Raw genomic sequence first — 19,408 nt, 5'->3', positions numbered from 1 at the left:
GCTAGTATATATTTATAAATAAGTTGTCTGTGGATGTGTGGGTCTGTCTGTCGGGTGACGTCATGTTTGTGTGTTGACTGACGTCATGTTTTCAACTGACAAAATTACAGACCGGGACATCGGGACACAAATGACGACCGGGACACCGGCACATAGGGAATATAAATGACGACACTCAAAGAGAAAGCGACCGGGACAATAGGAATGTTCGATTAGCAATCACCATCAACAAAGCACCGGGACACAAATGACGACTGGGACACAGGGAGTATAAATGACGACCAGGACATAAGTAAAAAAAACTAAAAAAACTAAAAAAAGGTAAAAACTACAAAAAAAAAAAGAAAAAAAAATAAAAACTAATAAAAAAACTAAAAAAGCTAAAAAAAGCTAAAATGACGACCGGGACACATGGAATATAAATGACGACCGGGACACAGGGACACAACTACAACGGAGACGCCGGGGGGCACAGGGGGATATAAATGACGACCGGGACACCGGGACACAAGGAATATAAATGACGCCCGGGACACTCAAAGAGAAATCACAGACTGGGACACCGGGACACAAATGACGACCGGGACACAGGGAATATAAATGACGACCGGGAAACAGGGACAAAACTACAAAGGGGACGCCGGGGGGCACAGGGGGATATATAAATGACGATGGCGACACAGGGAATGGTCGATTAGCAATCACCATCAACAAAGCTCAAGGGCAATCATTAGAATCATGAGGTATAGATCTGAATACGGATTGTTTTCCCATGGACCATTATGTTGCATGTTCAAGAGTCGGTAAACCTGACAATCTATTTATATGCACAGACAATGGAACAGCAAAGAATGTTGTATATTCGCAAGTTTTACGAAGTTAAAAACATATATATATATATATATATATATATATATATATATATATATATATATATATATATATATATATATATATATATATATATATATATATATATATATATATATATATATATATATATATATATCACAGGTGGGACATAGGGACACAACTACAATGGCGCGTAACTAATATGGCGCGTAAAGACTTACGCGCGTGGGGGGGCGGGGGTGGGGGGGGCGCGAAGCGCCCCCACCAACTAGGTGTTGGGGTGGCGTGAAGCGCCATCCCAATAGCTAGTATATATATATATATATATATATATATATATATATATATATATATATATATATATATATATATATATATATATATATATATATATATATATATATATATATATATATATATATATATATATATATATATATATATATATATATATATATATATATATATATATATATATATATGTATATATTTATATATATTTATAAATAAGTTGTTTGTTTGTGTGTCTGTCGACTGACGTCATGTTTGTCGACTGACGAAATTAAAGACTGGGACACAGGGACACAAATGACGACCGGGACACCGGAACATCTATATATATAAAAACTAGCTGTTGGGATATATATATATATATATATATATATATATATATATATATATATATATATATATATATATATATATATATATATATATATATATATATATATATATATATATATATATATATATATATATATATATATATATATAAATATATATATATTTATATATATATGTATATATATATATATATATATATATATATATATATATATATAGCTTTGTTGATTGTGATTGCTAATCAAACATTCTCTGTGTCGCCGTCGTCATTTATATATTTCCTGTGCCCCCGGCGTCCCCATTGTAGTTGTGTCCCTGTGTCCCGGTCGTCATTTATATTCCCTGAGTCCCGTTCGTCATTTGTGTCCCGGTGTCCTGGTCTGTATATACATTCGTTTTTGAATTGGTCTTTTTTTAGTTTTTGTTTTTTACCTTTTTTAAGTTTTTTTAGTTATACCTCATGATTCTAATGATTGCCCTTGAGCTTTGTTGATGGTGATTGCTAATCGAACATTCCCTGTGTCCCCGTCGTCATTTACATATCCCCCTGTGCCCCCCGGCGTCCCCGTTGTTGTTGTTGTTTCCCTTTGTCCCGGTCGTCATGTGTGTATCGGTGCCCCAGTCTGTAATTTCTTTTGAGTGTCGCGGTCGTCACTTTTATTCCCTGTGTCCCGGTGTCCCGGTCGTCATTTTTGTCCAGGTCGTCATTTGTGTTCCGGTGTCCCGGTCTGTAATTTCTCTTTGAGTGTCCTGGTCGTCATTTATATTCCCTGTGTCCCGGTTGTCATTTGTGTCCCGGTGCTTTGTTGATGGTGATTGCTAATCGGACATTCCTTGTGTCCCGGTCGCGTTCTCTTTGAGTGTCCCGGTCGTCATTTATATTCCCTATGTCCCAGTGTCCCGGTCGTCATTTGTCTCCCGATGTCCCGGTCTATAATTTCGTCAGTCGACAAACATGACGTCAGTCGACACACAAACATGACGTCACTCGACACACAGACACAGAGACAACTTATTTTTATATAGATAGATAAGTTGTCTGTGTGTCTCTCTCTCTGTCTATCTGTCGAGTGACGTCATGTCATCATGTCGTCCTGTCGTCATGAAGTTATTTGTTGTCATGTTTGTTATTACGATGACGTCATTAAAAGTATTTAAGAAAATCGTTCAAAGACAAATTTTTAATTGTAAGAAGATCGTGGACGGAAAAATGTTTAATTGTAAAATGACAGAAGAATCTACAATGGCAACAGCCGAGGAAGCTGCTCAAAGAGTCTATGCCAAAAAACTTGCGGCTGATAGAGAAAGTAAGAAAAGAAAGCATGCCGAGGAATCACAAGAACAGCAAGAAAACAGGCTTGCGGCTGATAGAGAAAGTGAGAAAAGAAAGAGTGCCGAGGAATCACAAGAACAGCAAGAACACAGGCTTGCGGCTGATAGAGAAAGTAAGAAAAGAAAGCGTGCCGAGGAATCACAATAACAGCAAGAAAACAGGCTTGCGGCTGATAGAGAAAGTAAGAACAGAAAGCGTGCCGAGGAATCACAAGAACAGCATAAAAACAGGCTTGCAGCTGATAGAGAAAGTAAGAAGAGAAAGCGTGCCGAGGAACTACAACAACAGTGTGAAAACAGGCTTGCGGCTGATAGAGAAAGTAAGAAAAGAAAGCGTTCCGAGGATTCACAAGAGCAACCTGAAAATTATCGCCTGCCATTCAGGTACAGCCTATTCGATGATTATAGCTTGAGTAGATATGTTCAAATCGGGACTATGTCTAAAATTTGTCCCTATTGCAAGGCCTTGAAATTCAATGGTGAAACAATGGGAATATGTTGCGCCTCAGGAAAAGTTAAACTTCCTCTACAGGCTGCACCACCAGAGCCATTGAAGACTTTGCTTACTGGAACTACGTCAGAATCTAAGCGTTTTTTATCACAGATCAGAAAATATAACTCATGTTTCCAAATGACGTCGTTTGGTGCCCAAATCGAAAATCCAGATCAATTTATGCCTACTTTCAAAGTAAAAGGGCAACTTTATCTTCAAAAATGTGGAATATGTACCTTTTGCCAGAAGAATGATCACGGATGCGTGTTTATTTTTTTATTTTGTATTTTTTTTCCCAGGGGTGATTGTATTGACTCACTGGGCCTAGAACATCGGCAGAAGAATCATTCTAACGGAAATTAAAACTTCAAGTGCCTTTTTTAAGTGATAAGAATTGGAGAGCAACTAGGCCCCCTCCCACGCCACTTTTCTTTACTGAAAATCGTCCGATCAAAATCCCAATAATGTAATTTTTTTCAGGATAGTTGAAAGGCCTAATAATTATGTTTTTGGAGATAACAGCACCCTCCATAGCCCCGGGGAAAGGTCTTTAAGTTTTAAAATTTGCTTATGTATATTATTTGGATATAATTTATGTTTTGGAAAACACGCATATATATTCCGGGTGAGGAAGGAAGGGAAAATTTTTTGCTGGGGGGACTTTTCAGGGGGATAATTTCCCGTGGAGAAGTAATTTTCCAGGGGGTGAACTTTTCAAGGGAAATTGTATACTGGTGGAAATTGACAGAATTCGCATACGAAATTTCTTTTTATTTCTTGTTTTCTCTTTTCTGAATCAATTTTACGCGCTGAGCTGTTAATGGTAAGTTTCTGGGGTAAATTTTCACCAGGACTGAATAGTCCAAAGGATATTTCTGTGGGAGGGGGATTTCTCCGTGGAGGAGGAGCCAGATTTCCTGGTTTTATTTATAAAACAATCAGAAATCAAATAAAAAAAGCAAGTTTCTGTAGCTGAAATTAAGGAGCAATATCAAAACTTTAAACAAACATAAATTAATACGCATATGGGGGAATTGCCCCTTCCTCAATACCTTGCTCTTTACGCCAAAGAGTAATATTTTCCAATTCTTTAAAAATGATTCGTGAAACACAGGGGTCATTTAGTTAGAACAATAAGTTATTTTTTTTTAATGTCGAAAAACTCTTGTGTAAAGAGCAAAGAGTTGAGGAGGGGATAACCCCTTTCGTATACGTATTCATTTATGTTCGTTTTAAGTTTTAATATTGCTCCCTACCTTCAGTTGAAAGAAAACTTTTTTTATTTAGTCAGATCACAAGATTGGCTTATACAGGCGATATAAAAACGGCGCGGTAATACAAACAGGTACATGATATATACAGGTTTTTTGTTTCATTTTTAACATGTGAAAGAAGGGGTCACATCCATATCCGAACATCAAAGTAAGTCCAACAAATACCAGTGACGGTTCTGGCCTCTCTGTTGCCCACGAAAAAATCTTAATTGAAGCCCTCCCCCCCCCCCTGTGTAATAGAAATTACTACGATGAATTTCAATAAAATATTAATTAATTAACACAATTTTATATTTATTTAAATTTGACTATTCTTACTTTAGCCTCTGCAAGACTATTAATTATCTCATCCCAATTGATTGGCTCTAATCTTTAACGTTCTACGCTCGTTTACGCTATAATATCTGGTAGACCACTCTTGCGATTGGGAAGACACCTTCATTTCCGTTTTGCACTATTAATTCTAACAACCTATAGGTTTCTTTAAGGAAATTTGGTGGTGTTCAGCTATTTTCTATATCTTGGGTATTCGTGGAACAAATGATTTAGATTTAATATAATCAACATTCATGCCATCTTGAAATAACTCTTTGTAGTAAACAAAATTTCAGATTGAATTTGCGTATACTTACTGCCAACTGCGCCCTCTACTTTATTTTAATAAAAATAAAAAAATATAAAGTGGATATAACCTTTATACTATTTATTTTATATTTTGAACCTCTAAAATTTATGCATCCGGGAACCAAAGTCCTTGGCCATAAAAGAATTTGCTTTTTGTGCTGTGTGCATAACAAAATTTTTTACTTATGGAAAAACATAGTAAAATTTTGTTTCGAGAGGGAGGGGGATAAAAGACGAGATTTTGAGAGCAGTTGAAACACGTCAAAGTAAAAGCATAAGAGTAATTTGTATGACATTTATGAGCCAATACAGAAAAACAAATATAAATATTGAAAGATTTTTTGAGACTCTGATCCCAGCCCCTCCCCCATGCCACGCATCTGCCATTATCATCTTTAGATTCTAAAGACCAAAATACTATAGTTTTCGTGGATGATTGCTAGTTTTAGCAGTTTCAACATATGAATAAGAGAAAATGATATTAACAGAAGCAAGTGTTTAGTTTTGTGAAGTCATGATATCACACTACTTTTTTGATCAACTAAGTATTTACAAACAAACAATTATCGTATCAAAACAATTATCAGCAGCAGCAGTTGCTCAGTCATGAACGTACCATTTGAGTGCTATTACACAAACTTAACCCCTCTATATAATCTTGTTTAAAACAAGCTGCAGCTTAAACTTCACTCTGGATACTCTCGTCAGATAATTCTAGAAAATACAGAATGGGGTCTATTAAAAATTATTAAGCACATGAAAGGGGTTAACACCTCCTCAACACCTTGCTCTTAATGCTAAAATTTTTTAGTACTTCTGAAAAAACCTTCCCATTGTTCCGATTGAACGACCATTGTATTTCAACGGTCGTTTTTAAGGATTGGGGACAAAATTCAAACTTTAGCAAAAAAAGCAAGGTGTTTAGGAGGAGTCAACCCCTTTCATGTGCTTAATAATTTCCGTTCGTGTTAAGTATTAATGTTGCTCCTTACTTTAAGTTGAAAAACTTTTTAAAAACGTTTTTTTATTTAACATCTGATCGTTTTTTAAATAATACCAGAAGATCTGGGCCCACTTCCACGGGGAAGTACTCCCATCACGGACAAACCGCTTAGACAATTCAATCCCGGTGAAAATTAACCCAGGACAATTATCTTTAACAACTCCACGCGTAAAATTGGGATGGAAAAGAGAAAGCTAGAAATATAAAAATAATTTTGATTTGGAATACTGGCAAATTCCCCCAGCGTATGATTTCTTCTGACAAGTTTAACCCTTGGAAAATTCCCTCCTATTGAAAGTTCCCCCGTAAAAAACCCTAGCTGAAAATTCCTCTTCTCTTCCTAAAATGTATGCAAGTAAATCCCAACAATAAATGCCATGCGTAAACAATGGGAAATTCTTGTAACTTAAAGACCTTTCCCCTGGAGCTGTAGGGGGGTAGTGTTATATCCAAAGGCATAGTTATTTGGCTTTTTAAATATGATGAACGAAATGGCTATCTCAAAATTGTAATTGGACGATGCCGGGGGAAAAGGGGTGGGGGAGAGGGCCTAGTTGCCCTCCAATCTTTTTAGTTAATTAAAAAGGGCAGTAAAACTTTTAGTTTCAGTTTGAATGAGCCCTCTCGTGATATTTTAGGCCCACTGAGTTGATAAGATCACCCCTGGGAAAAAATGACAAACAAACTAAAAACAAATAAACGCGCATCCAGGATATTTCTTCTGGCAAAAAATACGAAATTCCATATTTTTTTAGATAATATCTTGAAGTCCTGTGGTGGTGCAGTTGGTTTGACCTTAGCTTGGTAATACGGTACCCAGAGATCGAATCATGCTGCAGCAATGCACAGCAGGGCCGACGCAGGGACCTTAGTAGTCAAGAAGCGTCGTTAATCTAATACAATACAATAATATCTTGAAACCTCTAAAGTAGGATTCTCTGATCCGCTGAATCTGATACGCTGGTGTGTTTTTCTTTAAGAATCTGACTTTTAGAGGGGTGTTTTCCTCTTTTTCTAAAATAAGGCACATTTTCCCAGGCTCGTAACCTTTGATGGGCAGGACTAAACTGAATGAAACCGAATTCAGTATAAAAATATAATTCTTTTGATATGCCAATTGGTATATCCTTAATTAAAATATTATCAGGAAACAATCAAGATGAAACACATTAATAAAGGCAAGGAAAAATCAAATAATAGCAATCAATACTAAAAATCAAACACACATTTCTCAAAATATAATTGAATTTTATAATATACGAATTTCAAATAAATCAAAAACAAAATCTGCTGTACCTCCCATCCCTAAACTGTGGCCTTCCCTCCGCCAAAACCTATTTAATCTTTTTCTAAGCAACTTCTGGGGTTCTGCCTCCTTAGCCATACCCGGAAAGATATTTCATACATGCTGGTTGCTATATTTTCAGGAATCAATTATTGTTTTCAGCAAGTGGATCTACTCATCTTCTTATTAGTAGCCTTTTCTTCATTTAGCACTGTTGGATTTTCATTCAGCTATTTGGATGGTTAAGCGCTCTGAACTGCTGGGCTGTAAGAGCCATGCTCATCATGAAAATGCGTTCTTATGATTTTTGTTTTACTGTTCACTGTTAAAGTAAACTATGTTGTTATTTGGTCTGATGGCATGTAGAGCTGTGGAGGCTTCCAGAGGCAGACGGAACTGTTTAATACCTTCTGTTAGGTTCCCAAAGAGCGCTGGATACCAAAATGTGTTTTCGAGTGAGTTCTCTACTAAGTCTACGGTTTTGGCCTTCCACTTAGATGAGTGTGTAAGTGTATTAAATTTCTTCGTTAAAAAGAAAGGTTCTAGCTTTGAGAATCAGTCTTGTCATCAGACTGTCATCAGACTTGTCATCAGATCAGTCTTGTCATCAGACATCAGACTTTGACCATCAGACTGTCAGTGTTGCTCTGTCAGCTACTCACTGTTTCAGTCATGCTAATTAACATTCCTGAAAATAGAACAGTGCACAGACCTAAGAATCAGCGCAAAAATGTGCAGAAAGCAGTTTAGGCTGATAAAGGGAAGCACTCAATTACTGAAAAATTAGAACGGTCGTTCTTTTGATAAATGAGGGGGTGATAGCTGTCGCAGTTGCAATCCATCCCTCCATCTTGGAAAATTGTGCCATAGCTATAAAACTGAACATCCCGGTTTTATCAAGATGTGTGTCGATTATGATGACTCCCAAATTCCAAGACGTGTTTAGCAGGGTGATAAGTGTGAAGGGGAATGGATTTCTAGTATAGTAGAATACACTCTTAATCTAAAGAAGAGGTTGATCTGGTAATCCGATTTAGTGTCAAGATTGAATATAGTCTATTCTGAGGGGCGCCGTCAGTTGCAAGACCTAAGCAGTGCCTTAAATGTCAAGGATTTGAATATTTTGCAGGACACTGAAACTGAATTTTCGTTTACAATCTTTTAAAACCATTAGATAAAATAACAGACAATTTTCAAAAAAATTTGCTATTATAGTAGTAATTTAATGACAATTTCCTCCCATTATTATTATTTTGCATAGTAATACTAATTTGAAAATGGCGATTAAATATGTCATCAAACTCAACTCAACTGAAAACCCTAGAGGAGAGGTCTTCAGCTCTTATCTGTAAAAGTAAGAAAATTTGAATAATTCTAAGAATGATGGTCCTGGGCTTGTGTATTTTTCCAGGGATAATTGTGCCATAGCAGTGGCCGTATGAAATCGGAAAATGACTCGTTCAAATAAATTCTAAGTTTTACTTTCCTTTTTAAGTAATAAAAGAGATCCCACCTTAGCCAAATACCGACTATACGAAGCAATAACAATTTTGGCTCAAAATAGGTTCAAAGCACTATTGAAATAGAAATATGTAGCGTAATCGTACAAGATGGTGCATTTCTCCCTAAACATATATGCAACCCACACAAAAAGGAACCGTTGTTATAAATCTTCTCTGCAGTAGCACTACTAGCACTTACTTGAAGGAGTAAAGTTAGCTCTAACATTCAATTTGGGCAAAGGGTGGAGTAGGGGGTAAAGTTTCCTTATAGTCATGAAATCTATTGTGTAAATCAAATATTAGTAAATGAGCCTTTATTCTAGAATCACTTCTTTGCAAAAGTAAAAACAATAGTCTTAAGAGCTAAATGTGGGATTAAGACCGGACACAGATTAAAGATAAGTTGTTATTTTTTTTTTTAGTTTAATTAAACCAAAGAACAGCTGTTACCTCATCGAATATGAAATACTTCCATCTTTTTTCAGACGAAAAAACTTATTTGGCATGGTAATAGTATGGAGGTAAGACCTTTTCCCATTATAGAAGAAGGTGTCTGGCTTCCATATTCCATCTAGCGTTTTAATACTCAAACTCAACTCATCTATTTCACTCTCAAATGTAAGACGGGCATCATGCCAGGCTTGTCGAAAATAACATTCCATGGAATACTCCTTGAATAAAAAAAATCAATTTTAGAGCATTCTTTCCTAGACAAAAATAAAGAAAGCACATTTGAAAAAAGGGATTATCGTAGTCCCCGAAATTTGATGAAATGAGAATTTGATGAGTTTGGGAAATAAGAGTATATTTATATTCCATTCTTCCTATATTACTGATAAAACGTAATAATTAAATATGATTAATATTTAGTGAATAGTTTAATATCAATATCTACATAATTTTTATTATTTTTCCATTTCTTTCAACAAACTTTAAAACCATACCTTTATCTAATTTTTTTAATTTATTTTCAAAATCAGCTGCTTTAGAATCAAAACGCTTAGGTGCAAATAGATGAGCCATTTCACCTTTAAAATTAATAGTGATAACGATTTTCTTTCCATATCTAGTTGTAGTAGATTCATTGCTTTAATTGTATATTCCATTAGTTTGAATTTTATTCATTTTCAATTTTCACTTCAATTAAGGATTTCTCCATTTATTAGTAAATAGCGTTATTAAACAAATTTCCAAATTGAAAATAATTTAAATATTCAAATATAATCTACTATCAGTGACTTCCATGATTGCTTTTCTTTCTGAAAATATAACTCTGTAAATTTTGCCTTGATTAACAGGTACTTAATATAATATAAGATAATTTTTATATCAGCAGCTGATTCAATTTGATAAATATTCGGTACATGCTCTGAGACATGAAAATAAAATGAAGGATGTACTGTTTTAAAATCATTATAACTTGCGATTGTTCCACAATCAACATTTTTATGTATATGTCCTAAGTGTAAAAATCGTTGGTAGGCGTTTGAATAATCTTCATTAGCATCACTGAAATCACATTTAAAACCTTCTTGTGGATATTTATAGCCATTTATTCTCACTTCATTTCTTTTTCTTTTCAACCTTTTCATTTCTTTATCATCTTTTCATTTCTTTTTTCAAAAAACTATCCTACAAACTACCTACAAACTACCTTGACGATAAATCGGAGCGAAAGTTTATGAACGCAGTTCGCGAACTAGCGAAGTGCCTGAAGTCTGTGACCCAGAGATATTTGCAATGCGTAGTCATGGGGGACTTCAACTGCAACCTGCTTGACAGCACGTGTGCCCGTAGTCAGCTTCTAAACGGCATCTTTGATGACAAACTTATCATCCTCCCAAAAGACAGTGATTGTCTTTTGGGCAATTTGTCTTTTGGAAACGGACCCAATTCTGGGTCCGTTTCAAACATTGACCACACGGCCTGCTCTAAGAATATTAACGGAAGTGTAACTATTCTAAAAGACGCTGTCTTCGCTGATCACTTACCTCTACTAACATCTCTAAGTATAAAACCAGCTCTGCTTCAACCCGAGAACGACAAGTGGAAAGTAGTAAGGTGAATGGGATAAAATTAATACTACTTTGTGTCATCAGGTGCTGAACTCACTTCTTGTAAAGATACGAATCTCCTTCCATTTACTCCAAGTGAATTCGAATTTTAATTCTGAAGGTGCGAGAGTACTCATCAATATATTCTGTGCCGAAAATACTCACTCGCTCCTCTTATCTGAAAAAATAGCAGTTCCTACTAGAAAGGTTAGAATGAATACAGAAATTCACAAATTGTCGCAAAATCTGGCCTAGTAAGTGTTGCAACGATGCTAAGTTTTGGCTTAGAATCTGGCAAGATTATGATAGGCCTAAATCCGGTCCAGTTAACTCCGTCCGTTTATGGACGAAACGAAAATTTGACAAGCAACTGAAAGCTCATCGTACCAAATTAAAAGAAGAGTACTCCTCCAGAATCGTAAGTGACCCAAAACTAATCTGGAAAGCCCGGTTGAGCGAACCGGCCGCCGGAAAACCCCATGATTCGATTAGCGAAAAAGATTGGGAATCGTAATTTTCCAACGAATTCAGTGCCCCCAACCGAAATACGTCTAATCCCTTCGCAAACCGGCTAGAATCGGTATTATCCAACCAATGTGTCCCTGATTTTGTCGTTACTTACGGGAGCGTACATGAAGCTATTTTAAAGCTGAAGAAGAAACGTTCCTGTGGTGTAAACGAACCGTGCGCACTAAATCTGCTACATGGTACCACTATGCTTATTGAATATCTGACGCTGCTATTCCAGATTATTTTCACCACGGGTATAGTGCCTGACTCTTTTTGTGTCGGTTTGCTCTCGCCCATCCTTAATAAAGGGAAACCACTAGACAAATGCTCTTCGTACAGGCTAATCATTGTTGCTCCAGAGCTCTGTAAAGTTCTAGAGATCTTAGTCTCAAAAGAAATTCAATAATCGTGCCGAATGCCTGACCACCAGTTCGGTTTCCGACCCGGTCTGGGCCGTGCTCACGCTCTCTTCAGTCTTGCCGCTGTTCTAGTAGATTCTCACGAATCTGGTGACCTTATAGTGATTGGTGCTTTTGATGTGAGTAGAGTGTTTGATTCGTCGATTCACGCTCAGGCCCTTTTAGCCGCTTATCAGCAAGGTGTAAACCTCCGTGTCACTAGCGTACTGTATGATATGTATTGCCGTTTAAAAGCGCGTATAAAGATAGGTAACAGCATCACATCAGTGGTTTTTCCAGTAAAGAAAGGTGTCCGTCAGGGTTCATTATTATCCCCAAGTTTGTATAATAACAGTGTTTTAAATGCCGAAGCATGTGTCAAATGTTTCATGTATCTCCAAGAAAATATATGTGTCGCTACTTACATACGCGGGCGTTCTATTAAATCTAAGTCGTTCTATTAGGGGTCTACAATCGAATTTCTTGATCCTACGTGATGAATACCGAAAAATCGGCCTGGCTTTCAATTCTTCTAAATCTGCAGTTCTTTTTTTCAACAATAGTCATTCTCAGCCTGAACACCTCCTGCTGGGTAGCGAGTCAATTACCGTTTCATCTCACGTCTTGTATCTGGGTCTACCCATAGGCCGTAACCTTAACGAAACTCGTCTACTGCTCGTCAAACACGTCGAGAAAAAACTCCGCACCGCGTATGGGTCTATCGTCGCTAGCAGACTCCTCTTATGCCGAAAGTATCTCGCGAATATGTATAACGCTGTCGCACTGCCGCATATTCTATATATTACGCCATTTTGAAATTTATTAACTGACACCCAAAAACACAAGCTCCGGTCCCTTTATTTTAGGTTCGCGAAGTTCCTGCTGCGATGCCCTTTGTGGACGAGAAATACTTATATGATTGATAAACACAGGATTGCAGACCCCAGTATCGCGGTAAATCGGTTGATTTCTAATTTTCAGGCAAAATGGAACCATCCCTGGCTAAAACACCTTTAGAGTTCTTGATTGTGTATTTTTATTTTATTTTTTTTTCATTGTACTCCGTTTTGTTCCATGTGAAAAATACGGGTAATAAATATTTTACTTACTTACTTACTTAGCCTACTTACATCTCCCAACAGATATAAATAAGCCTATATAAAAGATGCTGCCTCCCTTTGACCCACTTCTCTTTATGGTATAGAATCAATGGCACTCTCCAGAAACTAATTTAGAATACGACAAATATAGCTAGTTGGTGTTGGTAAGTATTTTTTTTCCTGACTATTCTTGAACACATTTGAACTGGTATTGTCACAAGCAAATAAAGCAAAATGCTGGCCCCTATCATTTTTGTGATTTTGTAACAATTTTTTTGTGACAAGTCAATTTTTTGTGATAAAGAGTGAGACCTTTTTGTCGTACATCTCTTGTTAGAGCACTCATTATTGATACATTGGCATAATAATTTAAAGTTTCGTGCACTCCCCTATATCTAGTGTCTTCTTCCTTATATATATATATATATATATATATATATATATATATATATATATATATATATATATATATATATATATATATATATATATATATATACATATATATATTTATATATATATATATATATGTATATATATATATATATATATATATATATATATATATATATATATATATATATATATATATATATATATATATATATATATATATATGTATATATTTGGTGCCCCCTCTTATATGAGATAATTTTTGTTTTGTTTTTACGTTTTAACATCGCTCAACACTCTCATTAAAAAAAGTTGTTCATTAATTTGATTTTCTCTCATCCGTAACATCATGTTTAGGGTTGTCCAAAATACAAATCAGCCATTGGCTCCCATCTTATACCAACATTCTTTACATTATAGTTTAACTGTTTTACAACAAGGCTTTGACAATGAAAATTTTCTTTTAGATTAATCTTAAGCAAAGAATAAAGTATTTTTATTTTAAATACATGGGGAGTTAACACTTTACCCATAATGTTCATCTAAAGCTTATGAATTTCTTAGTGGGAACAGGAGGAACCTAAAGGACTAAAAATGAATTTTCAGGTTGCTGAACTGTCAAAACTTAGTTTCCTTATTGCTGACTTAGTCCAGTTGAAATCCTTCGAAATAAAGGGAGACTAAGAGGTAAATTCTCCCCCTTACTTCATTTTGTTTAAAAAGGAAAACTGAAAAGCTGGGAAACTTTGGCCCCAAAATATACGTTTTAGATTTACAACATATCATAATACAGCTGCCCCAAACCTTGAAAAAGTTCAAACAGGTTATTTCGATTAATTTTCTAGTCCACTAGGAAAAAATATTCCAAGTTGAAAAAAGTGTTACAGAATTTTCGCATGACGTCTAGTAAACAATTTAACTATAATTGAAAAAACAAAAAAAGCTATATTGTCGTTTTTTAGAACTAAATTAAATAAATAAAAACATATTTTACCATATCCAGTTCAGATATTGGTCCCATGCTTCTGACGAGAACGTTGCTTGTAATAGTTGTTGGTTTCTCTAGAAAGAAATGGAAACCAATAATATCCTCTTTTCTACTCTTACTTCCCTATTGGCATTCTTTTTTTATGAAAGATTATAGATGTATGCAAGATTGAGCATTTATTTCACTATTGAACACGCCCTAAACATAACAGCGAACACCACGGTACGTTTCTGAGCTTTTCTCGTGGAACGGCATTCTCTTCAACGGTTGGAACAAAAAAATCTTTAAAAATTGTAGTAGATAATTCAAGAAATACATACGTGAATAATATTGCTTTAATTCGATCCAGTGTAAACAAAGTTGTAAATGGTATTAGGAGCAAAATTCTGAAATATTAGCAATATGGGCATGAGGCTTTTAAAATGACATATAGCCACTGCTCTTTTCTTCCTAGAATTATTTCAGATGAAGGAGAATGATTAATGGCGATTCCCTCAGGACAAGACGAAGGTGTATGTTGCATCACAGGGAATGTTTACTTTGGTTGTTATGTAATGGGCTTTGCTTGTTACGTAATAGCTTCACTGATTCTTAAAAACCTTCAGGGCCTACTAGTGGGGAAGACTTCAAGACGCCGGACAGAAGCGAGCAATTCCACCAGCCCCCTAGTGACCAATTCAAACGGTGCCCTAGCATCCAACTCAATTAGTTGCCCTAGCATTCAATTTCATCTGGCCCCTAACCTAACCACCGGGCCCCTAGCATCCAATTTCACTTGGAAACCTAACATCAAATTCCAACGGGTGACCCTAGTATCCTATTTCACCGAGCCCCTAATCTAACTTAACCACCGGGGCCCCCTAGTGAACAATTCCACCTAGCAGGTGCGTATTACTTAATGGGTTTCGTTTACTTTTGGCTGTTACATAGTAGGACTTGTTGGGATCTACTAGTTAAACATAAAATTCCTGGTTGTAACTGAGGGGGGGGGGGCACAAACGTGGGTGTTACGTAATGGTGGAAACGTGGGTGGTACGTAATGACGATTTACAAGTGCGATGTTACGCAATGACGATGTAAACGTGGGGTGTTACATGATACTTTAGGAGATTCTTTCTTTTAAGGCATTTTTCTCAAGGAACATTTATTATCTATAGATTTTTTGTCCACATTAGGATTCGAAAGGGAGTCCCCCCTCAAAAGAATGGAGTGCTAACTAGTTGGACCATGAGAACCTTTCTGATTCTATGATTCGGTTCACATGATAACCTAATGCACGCAATAAGGACCCCTGTTTGCACATACTAGAATGATTAAATGAATTGTATGTTTCCATATGCCTGCAATAATTGACTTACAAAAGAGAAAAAATCAATTTCTAGAGATTGGTTACACTTGGTACGGACCTGCGTATTAAGTAATGCTTTTAGAGATAGTTACCAAGTAATTTTGTGGGTTTCTCATAGCGAATTTTTTAGTTGACAGGTTAGCGGCCAGTTGAAATTGGATGTTAGGCCCCCCGTCGGAATTGGATGTTAGGTTCACCAGTGAAACTGGATTATAAGGCCCCCGGTGGTTGGGTTGAGGGCCCGATGAAACTGGATGCTAGCGCACCTAATGTAATTGGATGCTAGAGCCCCCTTGGAATTGGTTGCTAAGGGCCCATTTTGGATTCGCATGCTAAGGGGTCTGGTAGAATCGGTCACTAGGGTTTGGCGTCTTGAATGTTGCCCCACTAGGGGACCCTAAAGTTTATTTAAGAATTAAAGAAACTATTATGTAACAGGCAAAGCCCATCACGTAGCAACCAAGGTAAACATTTCCGGTGACGTATCATGCATCTGCGTCTTCCCCGAAGGGGTTCACCGTCAAACCTTCTTGGTCATCTTAAATTATTAAAGGAAGAAAAGAGTAGTGGCTCTGTATCATTTTAAAAACCTTGTGCCCATACAACTAATAATCTCTGGCCAAATAATGGCTAGTTACTCCCATCTCCTATGAAGAAGATACATTAATACATTCAAAGACCACAGTGGCTATACATTCCGTATAAAAAAAATTATAAATTAGATAACCACGAAGCCTAACCTTAGACCTTAGTTCCTCCAGTTCCTCCGGAGGCACACAAGGCATCGGTACGTAGCCTCCAATTTTCCCTCATATGAGCCACTTTATATATACCTTCACATTCTATAATGAGACTCGTCTGGAGGGCTGTTCTGTCGCGTTTATAAGTCTTACGGAGCATGTCCTTTGGTCTTCCTCGGCAACCGGTGCTTTCCGTTTGCCAGTAGAGGAGCATTTTTGGAAGTCTGTGATCTGATATGTAGAGGATGTTTCCAAGGTATCGCCATCAACGTTGTCATACAAAGTTTGTGATATCTGGCTGGCCTTTGCGGGTACGGATCTCGTCGTTGCTGACACAGTCTCTCCAACTGATTCTAAGGATTCGGTGAAGACTGTTATTCTCGAAGGCGGCAAGGCGTTTCTCCTGTTCCAGGAGAACAGGACAGGAACAGCCTGTTCCAGCGGCAAGGCTTGTTGCATAGCGTGACTCAGGACAGACAGTACATTGCTCTGGAACAACCTGAGCTTCAACTTCAGCGAGTATACAGTGGATTTCGAGACTGTTAGAAGTCAATGAAATGATGCGCTTGCCAAGGCTCTCCTGGTGCGCGATTCTTTTTCAGAGTCACCACTGGAAGTGACTTTGCCTCCTAAGCACTTGAAGTCTGCCACATGTTCAATTTCTTCTCCGCCTAGTTGAATTTTCATGGGTGAACTACTGATTGATATAGCTATTGTCTTTGGGGCGTTGATGTGTAGTCCGAATCGCTCAGCTTTCTCTGCGAGCTTTCTCTGCGAGTTTGTTCAGGAATTCTTGAACCTTCTGCTTGTTGGCTTCTATAAGCCCAACATCTTCGGCGAAGTCAATGTCCTGAAGAAGTTTTCCTACAATCCGGATTCCATGCCCATTTATCTGTCTAAAGATGTAGTCTACAACTAGGACGAAGAGGAGAAGTGACAGGAAACAGCCTTGCCTGACGGCAGACATCACCTTGAAGCCGCGTGTTTTACTGTCCGATGTTATAACACAGTATTCTGTCTCTTCGTACATGGCACCTATTAGATGGATTAGCTTCTCTGGAATGCCGTAAAACTGCAATACTCTCCACAAATTTTGACGATCTACTGAATCAAGTGCCTTTTCGAAGTCCATGTGGACTATATACAAGTGTTGCGTCCATTCGTTAGATTCCTCCGGCATGGAGTGTATAGTAAAAATATCAATGCTGATATTTGGCTAATATGGGCAAAATCAATGCTGATCTTCACGTAAGTGAGGATCAAGGACAGCTTGGAGTCTTCCTAATATTATCATCGTGAAGAGATTAACAGGTATCGAGAGAAGACTGATTCCTCTATAGTTACCGCATTCTTTCGCATATCCTTTCTTGAAAAGTTTGACTAAAGTTCCTGTTTTTCAGTCTTTGGGGAACTTTTCGGTCTGCCAGAGGAGCGAAAACAAGCATAGCCATGTGGACAGGGTTCCACCCAGGCTGAACTTTATACTTTCAGCCGAAACACGCTCTCTACCAGGGGCCTCCCCATTCTTAAGTTTTTTAGCTGCTGAGAGTATCTCGTCGACTTTTGGCTTTTCATCACTGATTTGGAGATTGATTAGGGCTTCAAAATAGCTCGCTCACTGTTCCTGTTATTCCGTATCTTTCAGGAGCCTTCTATTTTCATATTTCACCGGGCATTCATGGATACTTGACTTGCTTACTATTTTTTTGGTAAGGCGATATACGGTTCGTGTGTCTCCACGGCTCGCTGCTTTTTCGGCTTGTCTTGCCTGACCTATTCGTTCATGCATTGCTGTCTGTTGGATCTGGCACTTTTCTTTACATTACTATCAGCTGCTTCATACGCCAAGCTCTTTGTCACCTCTGAGTGACCATTTACCCCAAGGGAGTTTCTTGTGATTTTCTATGAGATCCCAGGTCTTCGTAGATACCCATAGATGCTTAGCCGGCTTTCTAAACCCGAGGGTATCTTCGACCATATCCGTATAGCTTTTTCAAATCGTGTCCCAAACTTCTTTGACGTCTTCTGGTACGTTATATAAGGCTTCAAATTTATTGGAGAGCTTGATGTCGAACGAATATCAGCCTCCCTTGTCACTTAGTTAACCGCAAAACGAAGGTATTATTAGGCAATGGAAAGAAAAGAGGCGAAACGGGCAACAACAGATATTTCAGCAAGGACCTCCGCCAAGCGTTTTTTTTTGTCTTTTCCTGTTTGTCATACGAAGTAGGGATGCCTCTATAAATGCAACGAGGGTAAGCATGCCCGATAGAGAACCCGTCTTAATTTTTAACTTATTAAAAGTATGAAATACGACGTTTCGTTTTAGGTACGACAGTTTTATAATGTCCAGAAGTGAATCGAGAATGTTTCTATTGCTTAGTGGGAACCATGATTGACTTCTACATGATATATCATTAGTTTCAAATACGACGTGCATCTTAATTGTTGACATTTAGTGGATGCGTCTTTATTCAATATGCAGCAAAGGATTTCCGGAAATGTACTATTACACATAGAAATACAGTTGGTGATCTAACCCTTTTCTCAAAAGTATCTGATCTTTTTATGGCTCTTAGAAAATGAAAATTTGGATATCATTAAATACGATAAATGGCCCCAGGAAAATAAAGACAACTATGTTTTTACTGAGAGAAGGAATAATATAAATTAGATAATTAGTATATTATTAAATAATATCTACGGTCTAATAAATCATGTGCTTTGAATGATAAAATCCTAAGAAATAATTAATTAATAACTGAATAATAAATAATCAAACAATTATTTAAAACAAATTTAAAATAATATTAATTTAATTATTTAAATAACTCAGTTGTGTATTACATAATAATATAAGTTATATAAAACCAAATAATGTAATAATT

The 19,408-nt window shown here is 36.9% G+C and overlaps 2 protein-coding genes across 4 annotated transcripts in view; one reads left to right on the top strand and one right to left on the bottom strand.

Annotated features, from left to right (window-relative positions):
* Window positions 1-19,408, bottom strand: part of LOC136040349 (gamma-aminobutyric acid receptor alpha-like) — a 143,428-nt gene that overhangs the window by 84,236 nt on the left and 39,784 nt on the right. For all 3 annotated transcript variants that reach the window (XM_065724596.1, XM_065724595.1, XM_065724594.1), the window contains exons 3-4: window positions 14,439-14,506; window positions 9,440-9,660 (exon numbers count right to left, since the gene is read on the bottom strand). In XM_065724596.1, coding sequence (XP_065580668.1) covers window positions 9,440-9,660; window positions 14,439-14,506 — 289 coding nt within the window. The remainder of the gene's footprint in view (window positions 1-9,439; window positions 9,661-14,438; window positions 14,507-19,408) is intronic.
* Window positions 1-19,408, top strand: part of LOC136040350 (uncharacterized) — a 41,516-nt gene that overhangs the window by 16,972 nt on the left and 5,136 nt on the right. The window lies entirely within an intron of this gene.

Source organism: Artemia franciscana, chromosome 20, assembly GCF_032884065.1.
Source record: "Artemia franciscana chromosome 20, ASM3288406v1, whole genome shotgun sequence".
Taxonomy (NCBI): Eukaryota; Metazoa; Arthropoda; class Branchiopoda; order Anostraca; family Artemiidae; genus Artemia; species Artemia franciscana.
The sequence above is the reverse complement of the archived record's forward strand: the minus strand, read 5'-3'. Positions and strand labels throughout refer to the sequence as shown.